A 19,041-nucleotide genomic window follows, 5' to 3' on the forward strand; every position below is an offset into this window, starting at 1 on the left:
GCTGATGTTCTTCAGGAGAGGAGACTGGAAGAACTACATAGCTAGGAAATACACGTTTATAAGTCACATAAAACCTAGCTGCTATTTTCAATACATATCAGAACATTTGCACCTTTAAAAAGCTCACCTTGGCACTTTATTAATTGAAGATGGCGTTCATTAGCATCACATTTCAAAATACGTTTCTCACTCATGCATAGTATATACTGGAATTTCATCTGCTAGTACCTCTATCAAAGAAACAAGGAAGAGACATTATTCTAAATTCACCTTAAAGATTGCGTCCAGCTTAATCAAGGAGCGGTCATCTTTCTCTAATGAGGCCAGGAGTTTCAGAAGTCGCTTCTCGATTAGAAAGCCCTAGAAAGGAAAGAACAGAAGTAAGTGAATCACACACAAACTATGTAAAGACAATCTTTGATGAGCTTAACTGTAAGGAGTAGCATTAGTAAAACGCGATGAAAAAGCTTGAGTTGCTATGGCTGTGGGTTCTGTGCAAATGTTATAATTTCTTAGCTCTTCAGCCCCATTGCAGAAGGGGACTAACCTTATAGAAATCAGTCTACATTTATTGCAAAAGGTGCATTGCCACAAGGACTGCTGGTTAATGCCTCTGCTACATAAGGAAACAGTCCCAGAAGCTTCAACAGGCTCTGAGAGGTGAAGTGTGTTGGCCTGCTGTGGGTTCTTGAGTTTGGCTGCAAACCTGAAATGGAGGCACAGTGTTCAAGAACTGACTACGTTCAAGACCAACCGCATCACCTACAAGGCTGTCTGAAATTACTGTCTCCCATGGCGCGGAGAGCATTGCAGTATTATTTTTCATTTTGAAAAAGAAAATCCCATTATTGGGTTTGCTTTTTCAAAATCAAAAAAATAAAACATTTTGGTGCCGGGCACCAAACAGCAATGTGTACTGACAGGAACCCCGGTGACGGGGTTCCTACCAATGCTTTCTAAAAGACTGCCAGCCTGCCGGTCATTTATGAATGTAGAACATATATATTGGCAACATAGTCACATAGTCACATAATCTATCCTTCCGAAGAGAGCTCTCTCCCCAGAAGACTGTTGCAAACCCACTGAAAATGTTTATCTACTCTGGTACAGGGGGGACTCAGTAGAAGACAACAATGCCCTCTTCTTGGGCTGGCTCTATTACAATCAAGCAGCTCAGTTGATTTGCAGAACTGGATACAGAGAAGCAGAATTAACCAACAAACAGGCAACAAAGTACCAAAAGGCTACAGAGATTCCCGATAACCGTTAGCGTCGACGACGCGGAAAAAAGGGAACTGATGTCATCACGCCGGCGTGGGCCTGTTATGGGCGTCGGTGACGTCAGCGGAGTCGCGAGCGGAGCCGTGTCTCTGTGACGTCCTATCCACGTCGGCGCGAGGCTACGAAAAAGAATTTCCGAATGTTGCTGGCGCAAGGGGGATATTCACAAGGTGAGGAATCCACACGGCAGATGTATCTATCAGAAACTAGGACCTCTCACAGCAGCTTGACAACATTTGAATACAGCCAGATGCATACAAACCCAAGCTGAGGATGTACAGTCACTACTTTACGTTGCCAACATTAACACTTCCATTCGACTTGCAGTCGCTGATCCAGAGGAGACTCCACTCTCCTTAATGCCATAAATTCGAATGAATTCTCTAAATTCACAGAATGTAAGTGGCCTCTGCAAAAGTCACACTCTACCAATGTCCACAACTGTCACCAGATCCTCTGTTGAAAACTATCATGAGGACTTGACTGTATGTACGGCGACAATCTAAACCTATAATCGCTAGAACGACCCATGACTATGCTTGGATGTTTCACAGATGACAGTCACTTCGTGGAAAGGCAGGAGCTGCAGAGAACAAATTACTTACCTTTGGCAATGCTCCTTCTGGAAGATGCTCTAACTGCAGACTCCTCTTCTTTTGAATATTCCCTAGGTGTCAGTCTGGATCCTTTTCAAGCAGTGCCCCTGCATTGGTAGATGGCATTGCACTGCTCTGTGCCAGTCTTGGCTATGGTGGAATGAACCCGCAAACGTTCCAGGGGCTACATCTTGTCAAATGCATAGCAGATTTTGATACAGGGCCCCATCCAGACGATGGTCCTCTTCTGCACTGCCTTACCCTTCCTTTGCTCCTGAAAATCCCACAAAGAGATGATCAGACACACAATAGTCGCTGGCAGGATCAATGTAAAAGATAGGAGTTCTTTTAGGATCCAGACATAGGAGTCTCTCCTCCTCCTAAAAGTGGTGAGGTGGAGCAACGAACATTGATAAAGTGATGTTTTGCATGCTGTAAAAAGGATTCACCACGTTTGGAAGAAAGGACCAGCATGCCTGAAGAAACTAGTATATGGTGGGTTGACAGAGAGGGCTTACAGCTTATTGACCTGCCACACCAATGTTATAGTGATGAGGAATACTGTCTTGAGGGTGAGAGGCTGTAGTGAGCAGCGGCATAGCAGGTCAAAAGGTGTACACATCAGGAAGGGGAGTACCAAGTTAATGTCCCACTGAGGCATGATAAAGGGAGAGGGTGGGAACAAACGTTACAAACCCTTTAAAAAAAGCAACACAACGTGTGATTCAAAAAGAGAAGGCTGACCCAGGAACCAAAAAAAGGCTGGAAAAGGTGCCTTTCAACTATACCTAAAGCAAACCCTTGCTGGGCTAAGGACAACACAGAAAGCAATACTTCGAATAACCTGGCTTGGAGTGGGTCAGTCTGGTGAGTTTTGCACCAAACCTCAAACCTGATCCAATGGCAGGCGTACACTGATTTTGCAGAGGGACAATCTGGCTGCCAAGACAACATCACAACCTCAGGAGGAAGATCAAAAGTAGGCTGCTGTCATTGCACAGTCAATAAGCTTGGCGGTGAACATTGTGCAGACCAAGGTGCAGGACCCTGCTGCTGCAACAGAAGATCCACTCTATAAACTGATCGAAGTACAGATGCCCAGGAGTTCTAGATACCATACTGTCCATGCCCAATCTGGCACCACTAGGAGGACATTGTCCTGGTCGTGCCTAGTCTTTTTTACAACTCAGGGAAGGAGAGGCAGCGGAGAAAAGGCATACAGGAGCCATGAGTTCCACTCTAGGCAGAATGCTTCTCTGAGGGAGAAGTGCCTTGAAAACTCCAATGCGCGAAAGTCCTTACAGTGCACGTTCTTGTTGGTGGTGAATAGATCAAGACAAGCTTCTCCCCATTTGTGGAAGAGACCTTGAGCCACCCGTGGGTTTATGTGCTATTCCGAATCCGCTAGGCGTCAGCGGCCTAGTGTATTTGCCCTGGTGTTTAGAGATCTCACTAGGTGGTGCACAAGTACACCACCAGGCATATCCACTGGTGTTCCAGCCACTTCTGGAGATGTAGTACATCGTACCATAGGGTCGAGGACCCCACCCCACACTTTTTGTTGCAATGCCACATGGTGGTACCACCTGCTCCAGCCTCTGTATGATGGATGCTATGACGGCCTTCAACACCAAGTGCATGGCCTACAGCTTCAGAAGGTTGATGCGGTGCTCGGACTTTGCCAAAGACCAGATACCTCTGATCTCCACCTCTTCCCAAGTGACCACCCCAACACAGAAGCAATCAATCATCCCCACTGGTAGCTCTGGGTGCAACAGGAAGATAGGTCTTCAGCTAATCAAATTCGGTCCAGCAACCACCACTGCAGGTTTTCTGCATGCTCCTCTGAAATCTAGGTGTGATTGGTGAGGTCCCCCGATGCTAAGCCCAACGGGACTTCAGATGCCACTGCAAAGCCCCTATATGCCACCCAGTGTGCTTGACCAACAGGATGCAGGAAGCCATCATTACTAGCAGCCTCAGAGCCAGCCTCACATTAGGTTTGACCTTGCCCATTGGGTCCTGCAAGACTGGGCTCGCAGGTGTGGGATGCTACGTCAAGGATCTCCAGCCCCTTAGAGCGGTATGAATGAGCTTGGCTTCCCTACTGTCTGTATATAGGCACCACTGTTCATCCTGCATGTTGCAGAAGTCTCATGTGAAGTTGGATATGAGGCACTAGAAAGGTGCAGGGAGCCTACACTTCGATAGTTAGTATATCTGGTGAGCAGTTATCGATGACAGTCTCTCTTCTCGCTCAAACTCTAGCCACCTGGGTGTTGTAGCACTGCTCCTATGTTGTGATGGACTTTAGTTGGGGCGACACCAAATTATTATTATTATTATTATAAAAGACTTGTAGACACCGATTTAGTGTTATTGGCCAACAGAGTGGTTAAAGTGATTTGAAAATACGGTATATGGGGGTTTCTTCTAGGGCGAGGTCAGTGGAGTGGAGGTTTCTTCTTGGTACGTGGAATGAGACTATTTTGTTGAAGTATTTCGGTCTGGTGTTGTGAAGCTTGAACGTCACTCTTTCTCGATGGGGAGTCAGTAGAGGTCTCGCAGATGTTGGGTGATGTGATCATGTTGTGGGATGCCGAGGACGAGCCTGGCCATGGTGTTCTGGATGGTCTGGAGTTTGCATAGCAGGGTTTTGTTGATTCAGGGGGGTTCCATTTGAAGGTCTTGCGCAGGGTGTTGTAGCAGGAAGAGGTCACAGCGTTGATCTGGTGGGTCATGGAGATGGATGAGTCAAGTGTGATGCCTAGGTCTTGCGCAGGATTCGGAGGTTGTTGAAGCAGGAAGAGGCGACGGCGTTGATCTGGCGGGTCTTGGAGAGGGAGGAGTCAAGTATGAAGCAGAGGTTCCGGGTGTGGTCAGTTGGGGTGAGGGCGTTGCCGAGGGCGGTTGGCCACCAGGTGTTGGCCTAGGCTGAGGGGTTGAGTCTGAGGATGAGGACTTCTGTCTTGTCTGAGTTGAGCTTCAGACAGCTGCTGCTCTTCCAGGATGCGATGACTTTCATTCCTTCCTGGAAGCTGAGTCTGGTGGTGTCGGGTACCTTCGTGAGGGAGGTGATGAGCTGGGTATCATCGGCATAGGATACTATGCTGAGTCCATGCTGTCTGAATGGTGGCGAGGGGGGCCATGTAGACGTTGAAGAGCCTGAGAGGACTGAGGGATGATTCTTGGTGTACTCTGCAGCTGATCTCTGTTGTTCGGAGAGGAAGTGCAGGAATCTGATCCTTTGAGTTCTGCCAGCAAGGAAGGAGCAGAGTCATTGAGGGCGGTTCCCTGTATGCTGGCGTTGTGGAGTCTGGCTGCGAGAGTGCGGTGGGAGATGGTATCGAAGGCTGGAGAGAGGTCTCGTAGGCTGAGGGTCGCAGTGTGGCCTTGCGAGAGGAGCGTGCAGATGTCGTCTGTGGCGGCAAGAAGGCGGTCTCGGTGCTGTGGAATCCGGATTGGGAGGAGTCGAGGATGGTGTTTTCCTCGATGAAGTTTGTCAGCTGGGATTAGACGATGTTCTCTGTGACTTTGGTCGCAAATGGGAGAAGAGAGATGGGTCAGTCGTTTTTCAGGCCCGTTGGGTCTGCAGAGGGTTTCTTGAAGAGAGGCTTGACTTCTGCGTTTCGAGTCATCTGGAATTGTGCCGGTTTCGAAGGTGGTATTGATGGTGCGTCATAGCTCGGGTGCTATGGCGGCGGTGGCTCTGTGGAAGATTTGAGGCTGGCAGGGGTCCTTGGTGGCTCCTAAATGAGTGCTCTTCATGGTCAAAGCGGTAGCTTCAGTGGAGGCTGGGGTCCAGGCGGTGATGCTGGGTTGGCTGGCTTCGCTGGAGGAAGTGGTGGTTTCTGAAGTCTGTTTGCTGAAGTTGTTGTAGAGGGCCTTGATTTTCAGATGGTAGTAGGAGCCTAGCTTGTTACAGAGGTCCTGGGAGGGTGTGACGTCCGTGGCTTCGCTGGGGGTTTGGTGAATTGCTGGATGATGCAGTATAGTTCCTTTGAGTTGCTGCAGTTGGCGAGGATTTTGTTCCAGATGAAGGTCCTTTTGGTGGATCTGATGACTTGGTTGTATTCTGTCATGTCGACTTACATCTCCTTACACCTCTCATCATCCCCTCATTTGGGATATTTTTTAATTTCAAACACTTTACAAAATACCTCTTTAGAATGTATCAGTAAATGTTCCTCTGACCATACAGCCTAATATTTAGGGTTCCTTTTCTCTGCAGTAGTAAAAATATCTCCTAAATGGAGTTTTGATTAAACTTTAGCAGCCAACCCAGTTTTTTTCACAATTATAAAAAATAAAAGAAAACTATTTTTAAGGCGAATCTGGGTCCAGGCTCTCTTATCTGGTAATCCTATGCTACCCAGAGTGGTGAAGCAATTGTCTGTTGGGTACAATGGAGCAAAACCAATAAGCCTCAGCTTATTTCTTTTCAAAACCTATTCTACAATCCAAATTAAAACTGAGTCTGCAAAATAACAGACATAATTATCAAATATAGGAAGCTGCAAAGAATAAACCCAAATTATATCTTCTGGAATTCAAATATGAAAGGCCAACAAGTTCATGAAGGAGACTATGCTGGGAAAATACTGGCACAGGGCATGAAGTCATATCACCAGTAAGAGCCCTCACAGTAAGAAGCCTTACTTCTGACACTGCAGAGGGAGAACAGGCTTTTAATATAATTTTCAGAAAATATATCAATATCTAGCAGTTATTGCGAGAACTTGGCGGCCGCCATCTAAGCGGCCGCTGGCCTTCTGTCATTTTGGTAACTTGCTAAGAGGGCCTTTCTCTCCCTCTCCCTTGCCCCCACTCTGCCTCTGCTTACCGCTTACTGTAAATCTTGGCTGGGTGAGGAAGTTGGCGCGCTTCCCTATGGTGCCGGAGTTGGGCAGTTTCTTCGGCTCCCTACCAGCTTGTCTGCAGGTCCCCTGCTGGGAAGGTGAGGATCGAGAGCTGCACCACCTCCGTGTGGCTACTTTTGTGATCTGGGTCGGCGGTGGAAGAACCAGCACTAGCCAGGATGCCTCCTGCAATCCAGTTCACTGCAGGAGGCTGCTTTCAACTGAGCATAATGCGAGGAAGGCAAGTTTTGAGGCGGAATGTGGTATGGTCTTCCCATTAGTGGAAGGGTGGACCTACAGCAACTCTTCGGGCTAGGCTTTGCCCACCCACCCCTACCCTATTAAAATAACGGCAATTTTTCCATTACATCCCCATAGGGGCCCTAAGAGTGGGACTGTAGAGGGACCTAAAGAGGCAAGAGGGGGTCCACCTTCCAGCTTGTAGAGAAGGGCAAGAACAAGCAAAGCAGACCATCTCTACCTACTGGGAAAGTGTGTAGATATAACCTCTGCACTGGTGGGGGGGCTCATTACACCTCTTTCAGGGTTAGCAGCTTCGTCCCCTATCCAACCTGTGATAGATATAAATATTATGAATAAAGGCCATAATAAATCACCAGACCATCTGAGGAAGCAGAAGGATCCAGGAGGGAAGGTGAGAGAAATCAACATCCATAGCGGCTGGTAAGAGCCCCAGGAGCAGGGGTAGAGAGAAGAAGGCTGTTCAATCTAAAGCTAAGTTTACTCCCTCCTTGAAATCTTTTTATAAGGTTCTTGCGTCCCTGGCTGCTGCCCTAGAAAGAACTGCTCAGACTACCAGAATGGAGTCGATGGTTGGTCCAATTCAGGGGTCTGATATAACGATTCCCCCTAGTTCTTCCCCCTGGTGGGCCAGACTGTAAGACCAGTTGTTAACAGAAAGGGCCCACAAGCAGCAACTCAAATAGGTTTCAGGCCCTCGAGGTACATGAGGAGGATAACCACGATGGACAGGAGGAGTCCTCACAGTCAAATCCAGTTGTCAGTAATTCCCTTCAGGTGGGCTCAGAATCACTTGTGGACATCCATCTGGCCTTCTATGAAGAGATGAAGAGCAGGTTTTCGATCTCCAATCAGAATTAGGTCGCAATACAGGCTTCCTGTGCTGTTTTAGCCCAGAAACTCAACAAAGTATCTGTGAGGACTGATGCTTTGGAGCAGGAGATCCCTATAATTAAGCAGGCTATAGACACGACTTCTGCAAGGTGAGCCGGTTAACTAGCCAAAATAGGAACGTAGGAATAACCTTCAGCTCATCAATATCCCTGAGAAAGTGGAAGGCTCGGATATCAAGGCCTTTGTGGTTTCACTGCTGGAAGACACAGTTTTAAAGAATCGGTCAGATATCGACCTCTCCTTTGAAATCTAGCGGGTACACCGGGACCCCTATCGGAGGAAGTCTGGCCGACAGAAGCCAAGGAGAATTTAATCAACTTCCTCACGTACACCATTAAGGAGGCTATTCTGTCTTCAGCATTAAAAGAAGTATCTTTCTCTGTTGGCTCGTATTTATTTTTAGAAAGATCGGGTGTTTTCCATGCCGCCACTTTAAAGTAGTGGGAGATGGGGAAAAGAATGGAGGAATTGAACAAACTTGGCGCCAAAGCCCAGCTAAAATTCCTGGCCTTACTTCGAACAATGTGGAATAATCACATGTATATCCATCGCTCAGTTGAGGACGTAGATGTGTTGACTGAGGAAATTAAGAAGGCAGCTGGAAAATAGGGAGTCGAAGTGTAAGAAGTCAGGGTAGGACCCACATATTGTGTTTCATTTCTTACTGATGATGAAGGCCGCTACGCTTTATGTCTATATTGGTCGGGTGGGTTCCCCAGGGGAGGGCACAAGGGGTATATGGGAGGGAGGATGGGTGGATGGGCACGAGGTGGGGAGCAGTAGGTAAAAATAAAAACATGGATTCCCTCTATCTTACTAGAATGTTCCTAACCGCATAATTCCTTCTATCTTACTAGAATGTTCCTAACCGCACCACAAACGTCAGTTCATGACAGTGCTAACTCTGGATATCTTAGATGAGGGGGGTTAATGAGCTAATAGTTCTCTCTTGGAACGTTAATGGGCTCAGGTGCAAGCGCAGGTGGAGATTGGTGATGAAATATCTAGAGGAGAGTCGAGCGCATATATGTCTGATTCAGGAGACCCAGACACCTTAGAAGGAAAAGCTGCATTTTCAGACTATCCTTGGATAGAGTGCTTTCTAGTCTCAGAACAGGCTGCACATTGTAGGGGGTTTGCCATTTTAATTAAACAAATTGTAGGTTGTGTTATCAAAGCCTCTAAACGTGATAAATCTGGGAGGTGGTTGATAGCCACTTTAGACTTTGGAAGGGCAGAGTCAGTCTGTGCTGTCTTTTATGGGCCCTGTGTTGATGATCCCTCCCATATATCTAATTTTGAATGGAATCTAATGGAAGTTACAGCTCCTGTTATAGGTGGGGGAGATTTTAATGTTCTATTGGATCCTGTACAGGATAGGCCTAATACAGGTTGCTATGATATCACCCCTTGGGTGCCTTAAACGGTAAAAAATATGTTGCATGAGTTGTACCTGTTAGATGTATGGAGGTATAATATAGGAACCAGCCAGGGTTTCACTTCCCATAGTAAGAAGCACAGTCACTTTCCAAGGTTCGACTAGCTGTTTGCGGATAGGACTATCATAGAAGCAATAACTTCTATAAATATCCCCCCAGGTCACATCTCGGATCACACTGCAATTAGTCTCTACTTAGTTGGGTACTGTAGGCCCCCAAGACCAAGATGGGCTCTAAAGAGAGCTATTCTTACTGATTCTCAGATGAGGGAGGCATTAAAGCAGGCATGTGTGGCTTACTTTAAGGACACTATTGGAACTACCTCCCTTGATGTCATGTGGGATGCGTTTAAGGCATATATTAGAGGGCAGCTACAAAGCTTGTCCTACACCCAAAATAAGGCTGAACGTTTAAGCTTAAAACTTTGGAAGACAAAGTGGGTTCATTGGAGGGCAACCCACTCAGAGCTGGCTCAAGGTATTCTGATGTACAGGCAAGGTTTCAGAGACTCCTTGAAGATGCAAGGCAAGAGTCTAGGGTTCAAATAGATCAAAAGTTAAGAGCGCAGTGGAATGCCAGATCTATGCAGAACTTTGAATATGGGGAAAAGGTTGCTGCACTATTGGCTTGGAAGGGCCGGGCAGATAGATCTAGGAATTTGGTAAACCAATTGGTTATGAATGATAGAGAGGATGTTTCGTATAAGTTGGAGGATATGCAGGCTACTAGTAGTGTCTTTATTTGCTACTTTATATAAGGAAGAAATCTCTCCCAACATAGAGCATATCAAGGCCTGGTTGAGTAAGTTTCAGTTGCCTAGTTTAATTGCGACGAGTGGCAAGACACTGGACCATCCGATAAACAAGGAGTAGAATCACTTAAGTATTACTAAAAGTAGGAACGGCAAAGCCGCAGGTACTGATGCCCTACCTAATGAAGTGTATAATCTCTTAATAAAGGAGCTGATACCAATCTTGGAAAACCTGTTTATTTTGATCTGTAGACACAGTGGACAGGTTCCTAAATCCTGGGAGGAGGCTCCAATTGTCCTCATTTGAAACCTTCCAAAGACCCTTCTGAGGCGGACCCAACAAATAATTGGCACAATAAATGTAGCCATTGAACGATCTGCTCCCCTGGCCATAGTAGCTTTGGATGCTGCTAAGGCGTTTGATCAAGTGTGTTGGGTCTTTCTTTGGGAGGTCATGAGCGCAATGGGATTTGGCCCTAATTTTAATTTTCAATGGGCTTCGGCTAGGATTATTTTTAATGCCACATTAATCCCTAGTTTCAATATATTAAGAGGGACACGGCAGGCTGACCTCTTTATTCTCTACTACTTCGAAATTCATATAGAACCTCTTGCCCAACAGTTGAGACTGGATGCCTCTGTGGTTCCCTTCAGTTCTCCACCCTACAGCTGTAAAGCAGCGCTTTGTGCCGACGATCTATTAATTTATACAGCTAATCCTCTTATATCTATTCCGAGGGTGAAATATTTGTTAGCGGAATTTGGTTCCCTCTCTGGTTTAATACACACTACTAAAACTGAGGTTATGTGGAATATTACAGACCGGGATGGGAAAGCGAGTCCCAACTTTAGATATCTGGACCTCACAATAGTGGATGAAATAGATGAAATCACGCAGCTCGATCTACAAAGGGACGCTAAAGAAATTGACCGCCTATTAGCTAGATGGTAAAACCTCCTGTTGACAACCTTTGGACGTGTTAACTTAATAAAGGGCGTGTATGCAAGAGTGATGCAGGGAGGGGGCGGGGCCGGGGCCTCCGGCACGATCGCGTTCTTTTTTTTTTTTTTTAGAAGGGGGCTGAGTGGCACCCGTTCTTTTACTTTTCTTGGGCCCTGGGGAACCCATCCCCCAGGGAGTTGGTGCTCCCCGGGGCTCGGGGTCCATAACGGACCCCCGCATTTGAATATTAGTGCCCCGGGGAGGCTCACGCCCCCCCACACAGGTGTATTTTTTTTTTTAAAAGCCCCAGGGGGTGGCGGTCCCCCTGGCAGCGGGGGGCTGTGTGCCCCCACAAAATAATTAACAAAAGCCCTGGAGGCCCCCCACATTAAAAAAGAAGCCCCGGGGGATGCGGTCCCCAGGGCTGCATGCCCCAACAACTCATTAATCTTGTCCCGGGGAGGAGGCGGTCCCGGGGCAGTGTGGGGGGGGGGAATTGGGCCCCCACACACATTTTTTTCACTGTCCCCAGGACCTGGCCCACCCGGTGGCTTCAATAGAACGAAGCGCGGAATTTGTCAGCCGGATTCGCGCACCCACGCGAATTTGGCCGATTTAAAAAAAAATGCTTTTTGGGCCCTGGGGGTACTTGTGGGACACCCTGAGTAGGCCTAGGGGGTCAGGGTGTTTCTACCCTGCCCCTTTTTCTTGTTTTTTTGCAAGAACAAGAAACGAATGTTCCACCATTTAAGAAAAAGAGTTCTGGCTGCAACAAGGTCTACCTTTTAGCCGTGTCTAAAGTTTCCTATGGAAAATAACATGGAGAAAACACGTTCTGGGACCCCCATTTTTTCTTGACCCCTGCTTGGCGAATCACTCCGAAACGTTCAAGACAAGAGCTGACCGGAGCATCCCACGAGCTTTGAAAATTTCGCGAAGATTCGTCATCCGGCGCCAAGGTTATTGGGAAAAGAAAAAATAGTTTTTCTATGGAAAGTAGATCCTAACTATAACTATCTACTGGTGACCGCCAGTAGAATATATATATATATATATATATATATATATATATATATATATATATATATATATATATATACACACACACACACATATGTGATCAAGCTCCCAGGAGGAGTGAAAAGCTTCGTCGGATGGACATTTTTTCTTTATTTTAAAATAAAGAACTTATTCTGCTACCTAAAGGATCTGTATCTTCTTTTGGATGATTTACTCGCTGCAATAACGAGGCTGGTTGGAGGTCCGCACCTGGTGTGATTCCGTCTTTCATTGGCGGAACAGGATCGTTGGTTTCATATATATATATATACATACACACACACACACACACACACAGTTTTATAAAATCGAAAGGACTTGGCTAACGTCAGACCTAAAAAGTTGCTGTAAGCAGTGAAACAGGGGCCCCAGGTATCACCTCCAACTTTTCGTTTTCAAAGGTAAACTGTTGGGAAAAACTCACATTTGTTAAAAGAGGGACATAAAAAATGAAATTGGGGAAAAAAAGAGGTGTACAGCAATATGGAAGCAGACCACGTTACCATTCCAGGCTTAGTTGCTCAGTCATTGCCTGGTCCATGACAATATGGTCTGCCTCTATTAGCCATGCATGGGTGTGCTGCTGCCTCTGAAACTATGTGTGTGCGTCTATGTGTGTGTATGTTTAACAACTTTGCTTACAGAAGTAGTTCTCCTGTTTTTACTAATGTTTTATCAGCTCCTGAACTCTTTGCTTGCATAACAGAAAGTCTTCTTTTCACATCACAGCAGAACAATTATATTCCCTTAATTTCACAAAATGGTTTATTAGTAGACCTTTCTCTTCAAAGGTGTGACTCACCGATTCATCACTTATTATTTCAAGGATCCGCTTTACAGTCTTTGCTGAAAACTGATGTCCACCAATTAGAAGACTGCTTTCTATTAGGTCACTGTCTTCCTCAACACAAGTCTCGCTTCCTTCTAAAGAAATTACAAAAAATGTTGGATATATTAGTTAAGATAAACATACTCCTCATATGTAATAATAGTTCTAAACATAGAAATAAAGAATCAACTTGCAGGTCCATTCAATCTGCCAGTTCTCTGCAAATCATAAAAAACAGACCTTACTTAAGTTACTTATCTTCAGTAAGACTTTTTTCCTGTAGAGATTCTAACCGCAGATTCCTCACCTTAGAATATTCCCCAGCCGTCTGACTGGATCCAGAACATCTTGAGCAGTACCTCTGCATGCTGGTAGGTGGCATCGGTCTGCCCCACGTCAGCGTCTTCCATGTCGGATTTGATGTCAAGGTGCCAACATGAGCACCAATCCGACTTGTCTAGTTAAGTGCCAAAATTGCAGAGCCACGTAAAAAAACAGTGCTTGACCAGTGTGCAGAATCTAATGGGATATTTTAGGTGAAGAGCCCAGTTTTCAAAACAGGGTGGATGGGAGGATTGATAAGTAATCTGTGGTTAGATAGAGTCTCTACCAGAAAAAGCATTACCAAAGGTAAGTAACTTGTTCTAACTGCAGATTCCGCTCCTTAGAATAGCTCTGCAAACAATATCTCCCTGAAGGTGATTCTGTAAACTGGCTTAAACCAAAAGGTAGTGGAGGACCAAGTGGGTGAAATGACAATCTCAACTGACCTGACAGTCCACACTGTAGCCCTTAATGAATGTGTGGAGTGATGCCTGCATGGCAGTTTGGCAGATGCCTAGCAGAGGTACCCTGCACAGTAAAGAAGTAGTAGCAGCCTTGGCCTTGGTGGAAGGGGCTTGCAAGCTCTGAGGAGGCTGCTTCTTCTCTAATGCATAGCAGATCTTAATGCAGAGTACAATCCATCGAGCGATGGTCCTCTTCGGCACAGCCTTGCGCTTCTATGCCCCAGTAAACCCAATGAACAGTTCATCATCCACCCGATTGTGTTTGGTGTGAATAATGTAGAAAGAGAGAGTTCTCTCTGGGTCCAGATAATAGAGTTTTTCCTAGTCTTTAGAAGGATGAGGTGGAGCTAAAATGTTAGGCAACGTGATGTTCTGGCCAAAACAAAAAGGCGTGACCTCCTTCAGAAGGAAAGAGGGAGGCATCCAAAAGAAAAGTTTGTCTGGGAAAAAGGTGGTGTACGGAAGGTGAAATGAGAGAGCCTGAATTTCGCTGACCCTACTAGCCAATGTTATATCCACCAGGAAAACCGTCTTGATTGTCAAGAACCACAGAACGAAATGGTGTTGAGACTCGAAGGGAGAACACATGAGGTATATGATGACTATACTGAAATCCTATTGTGGCATCACGAAGGGGGTAACAGGAAACAAATCCAGTAAACCTGTAAACCTTTCAAAAAACGAGTCACAACTGGTGACTTGAACATGGAGGAATGATCGGGCAACAGCAGGAAAGGTGAAATAGACAGGTAACCCGTAACACTGCCAGGGTAAAGCCTTATCAAGCCAAAGATCAAATAAACAGCAGTAGCTCCAACAGGTGTAAAGAAAGGGGGTCTACATGGCATGAGGAACATTAAGCTACATTCTTATCCAAGTGATATGTGAACATAATCTTTGTGGCGAGATGCCTGGCTGCCAATATAACATCACAGACCTCAGGAGGGACGTCGAAAACCCTCAACTGCCGCTGCTCAACAACCAGGCAGGAAGGTGCTAAGTGCGCATGTTTGTGTGCAGGACCCTGCCATATGGCTAGAAAAAAATAAATACAACCCAAGGGGCAGCCTGGCCAGGAAACAGATTCTTATGCTCAGAAGTTCGTGATACCATAAGCTCTGTGGCCAATTCGGATCAACTAGGATGCCTTGGGCTCTATTAGTCCTGATCTTCTTGAGAACTCAGGGCAGGAGTGGTATCGACAGAAAGGAGTACAGGGGACCAGAGTTGTACTTGAGGCAGAACGATTCTTTAAGAGACAGACATTTGGGAAACTCCAGCACTAAGAAGTGATGACATTGCTCATTCTTGGTGGTGGAGAACAGATCCAGCCAAGGTTCTCTCTTGGAAGAGACCTTGCATCACCTTCGGATGTGATTGACATTTGTGATCCACATGGCATTGATGGCTGAGTTTGTCCACCCTGTCGTTCAGGGATTCTGTCAGGTGCTGGATGATGAGGAAGATGTCATGGAGCTCCCGCCAAGTCCAGAGGTGCTAAGCTTCTGCCATAGACCAGAGTCCTCTGAGCTTCACCTCTCCCAGTGGCCACCTGTAGCGTGGGCGTAGAGACAGACCGAAAACTTTTTCTGGTGAGAAAAGGTTGTACTTTTAGCAGTGATTTTCTACTGCGAGAAGTCAGTCTTTCTCGGGCAAATATTGCGGGGTCCGTGATTGCGGCTTTGGTCTGGGACATCTTTAGGTATGCCACTCGTCTGCCTTCCTCTGGGCTTCGATGGGGTCTCTCCGGTGTCCGGCGTCGTTGAGCCAAAAGAAAACCAACAGAGGGAAGACAGTCAGCCTTACAATCTGAGTATGAATTACCCTGGGGGAGCCCGAGGTGTAGGGATCACTGCTGAAGTGCTATGTACAAACAAATGACGGTGCAGTGGGTTTGGAGTGGGGAAAAAGGTGCAAGGAAGGGAGGGGTGTATGAAGGATACGGGAAAACAGGGAAGGTCTATACAACTATTTACAACGGGGGAACATCTCTCTTTCTCCCGACCCAGCCTGACAGATGCTGCCGTACCTGTTTTAGCCACACTCCTCCCTCGGGAGTGTGGCACGGCGCTCCGCAGAGTCGTTGGCCTCCTGGCTGTTCTTCTCCCGTTCCTCTCTCGTATCTGGGCTCTCTCCGCTCTTCCCGACCTCGACTCTTGCTCCCTCCTCCGCTCGCTCGCTCGTCTTCTTCTCTCCTCTCGCCTTCCTCTTCCTCTGGGGTGTCGACACACACTGTGTATCCGGCTTCCGGCATTTTCTCCAATCCCGACCCTCTGACGTCAAACGTGGGCAAGGCCTTGTCCTCCTTGAACGCCCAGTTAAAGGCACACTCTTCCTTATCCTCTGTGTCGGCAAGTAGCGGGCAGGAAGACCAATCCTTCTGGAGGGAAGGAGGGGAGGCACGATCATCGACCCACCACTCAGAGTATGGTGAAGGATCCCCAGCTTTCCGTCGCTCCCCATTACACCACCCCAACCAAGAAGTGATGCATCTGTCACACTGTCAAATCTGTGTGGAGAATGGAGAGAGGTTTGCCAGTGACCCAATTGGTCCCTTAGCCACCACTGCACATGTTTCATAGTCTCTTTCGAAATCTGCCCAGGTCGGAAAGATTCCCATGATGCTATGCCCACTAGAATTTCAGGTCCCACTGCAGAGCCTGCATATGCCATTAAACATGCTCCACCAGTAGGATGCAGAAGACCATCAGACCTACCAGCCTCAGAGCCAGTCCCACCGGAATCTAGAACTGAGATTGAAACATCAGGATTATAGCTCGAATGTCCCGGACTCTCCGCTTTGAAAGGTAGACACAGAACTGTACTGTATCCAGTATGGCTCAAATGAAAGGCAGCATCTGAGAAGGAGCCAGGTGTGACGTCAGCATGTTGATAGAGAACCCAACTGAATGGAAATGCAATAGTCTGGAGGTGGATGCCTGGGGTGAGTCTGCCTTCAGCAGCCAATCATCGAGGTAGGGAAAGCCTGGAACCCCGACCTCTGAAGATGTGCTGCAACCACGACCATCGCTTTTGTGAACAACAGAGGGGAACTGGTAAGGCCAAAGGGTAGCACAGCTAACTGGAAATACCACAGGTAATGCCTGCAAGCCTACAGGACTGGGATGTGGAAGTATGCATCCTGCAAGTCCAATGCTGACATAAATGGAAGAGCATAATCCTTCTGCACAATTTGGAGCACCCACTTGTCGGATGGTATGTTGCTCCATCGGGGCAGTAGGTGCTGGATTCTGACATTATTGGGATAACTGTGCAGGGTGGAGGGCTCATTAAAGCTGTTTGGAGACTGTGGCAGCTGGAGGAGTGGAGGACTGGTCGAGACAGTTATCGTAAGGAGGAGGCTTCTATGCTGAACTGAATGGATCCAAGCCAGGAGAGAGAATCCCAAGAAACTTACCAGCATTGGAGGAACAAAGAAGACTTCACCCTGCTGCCCGCTGCCTCTGCAGTACTGTGTGTGAGGAACTTGAGGACCTCCAGACAGCTACCCCTCCCAGACTGCATGTATGGAACATACCAGAGACAGCCGCTGCAGCTTCAGTACCCGCAAAGGGGGCACCGTCACAGACTCTGGTTGTTCAGATCCTGCTGCTGTGACTGATTTATGGCCAGATGGCCTAGGTGGAAATTTGCCTGCCATATAAGGCTTCGGCACAGGAACACTTTTGACTTTAATAAAAAGTCAGAGTGGCACTTCTATGATTCGGCGAACTCATGGGGATATAACCACTACCACGAGTGAAAGAAGAGTGATAATCAGTGATCTGTTTATAAAACACATGAGCCCTGGCCTTAGGGGACTGTGTGTATTTTTTCTGAATGTCGTATTTTACTCTGTGTTTATGCATATTCCTTTTTTTTTATAAAAACAAGTTTTTGACTGGAGAATCATTTATTGTTTCTGCTGAATGTATTTTGAGTTGTGAGCCTGTGTCTCCCTAACTCAGAGAAGCCATGGACTGCTTGACCTGTGCTATCACTTAGAGTCAAGTGCTGAAGGCATAGTTGGCCCAGTTGATCAGGATCCATAGTAGGTCGAGCCTTAGGACATCAGGAATAAAAAGCCTCCCCCCCCAAGGATGGGCCCAGTAGCTCCTGCTTGCCCTGTGGCCTACAAAACAGGGTTCTGAGAATTGGTGACAAGCGGAGGGGCACCGAGCGTTTAGGAGCCTTGGCTACAGATGTGTCCTTGGCCATTTCCAATTTACACTAGTAGTACTAGAAGTCCAGTTTTTAGGCACATATACAGTGGAAAACACAGAGATGAGAATAGAACTAAGCACCATGTCCATGCATCTGAAAAGAGATTATGTAGGGACAGAGGGTTCCTAGGAGTAGGGACAGAAAAGTCCTGGCTAATTTCATTAGGGACCAGTTTCAGACACAGGGCGAAAGTGCAATGCACAAGTTACAGACCTTTGGGAATGCTCTTTCTGGTAGAGACTCTATCTTACTGCAGACTTCTGACCTTTTGAATGCTCCCCAGGCATCATACTGGATAGGAAACCTTTTCAGCAGTATCTCTACGTGCTGGTAGGTGGCACTGCGGGGCTCCGCACTGACATCATTCCGCTCCCTAAATGACATGCAGAGCCAATAAAGGTGCCACTCCTGCATGCTGCCCTCAGATGCTTATGAGGCTGTCTGCTTCCCCAGACACATAGCCGCAGTAGCAAATTGGTTGTGATCAGTGTGCAGGTTCCTAGTCTTGGGACCTTATTAATGGATTTGAAGTCTCTCTCACAGAACAGGTAGAAAGGGAAGGTTGGTGAGGAATCTTCGGTTAGATAGAGTCTACCAGAAAGAGCATTACTGAAGGTAAGTAACTTGTTCTTCTGATAAAGACTTCTAACTGCAGAACCCTCATCTCATAAATAAAAACCAGGGCAGAACATATTCGGAGGTGGTTCTGTGAATTGGCTCAAACCAAAAAGTCCTGTAGGACCGAGGGAGCAAAATGCCTCTCTCAGTGAATCTGGCTATCCAGGCAGTAGTGCTTTGTGAACATATAGAGTGACACCCACATAGCTGCCTGGCAGATGTGCAGGACGGGTGCTCCATGTGCCAATGCAGTGGTAGCAGCCTTGGTGAAATGAGCTTGCAGCCCTCTCGGAGGCTTTTTTTTGGCCAATGCGTACCAAATCTTGATGCAGAGCATGATCCAGCCAGAGCTGGTTGGTCAGTTTCTGCATTGCCTTGCCTTTTTTCGCTCCAATAAACCTCACAAACAGCTGATCATCCACACACAGTTCTTTGGTTCAGTCAATATAAACGCTCAGTGCTCTTTTGAGGTCCAAGTGATGTAGTCTCTCTTCCTCAT

The 19,041-nt window shown here is 46.8% G+C and overlaps 1 protein-coding gene across 1 annotated transcript in view; it reads right to left on the reverse strand.

Moving 5' to 3' along the window:
* LOC147709519 (dynein regulatory complex protein 1-like) overlaps nucleotides 1-19,041 on the reverse strand; it is a 546,368-nt gene that overhangs the window by 150,601 nt on the left and 376,726 nt on the right. Inside the window, exons 11-12 of the mRNA XM_086926016.1 lie at nucleotides 12,886-13,007; nucleotides 271-360 (exon numbers count right to left, since the gene is read on the reverse strand). Of these exons, the coding sequence (XP_086782142.1) occupies nucleotides 271-360; nucleotides 12,886-13,007 (212 nt within the window). The remainder of the gene's footprint in view (nucleotides 1-270; nucleotides 361-12,885; nucleotides 13,008-19,041) is intronic.

Source organism: Lissotriton vulgaris, chromosome 6 (genome assembly GCF_964263255.1).
Source record: "Lissotriton vulgaris chromosome 6, aLisVul1.2, whole genome shotgun sequence".
NCBI lineage: Eukaryota > Metazoa > Chordata > Amphibia > Caudata > Salamandridae > Lissotriton > Lissotriton vulgaris.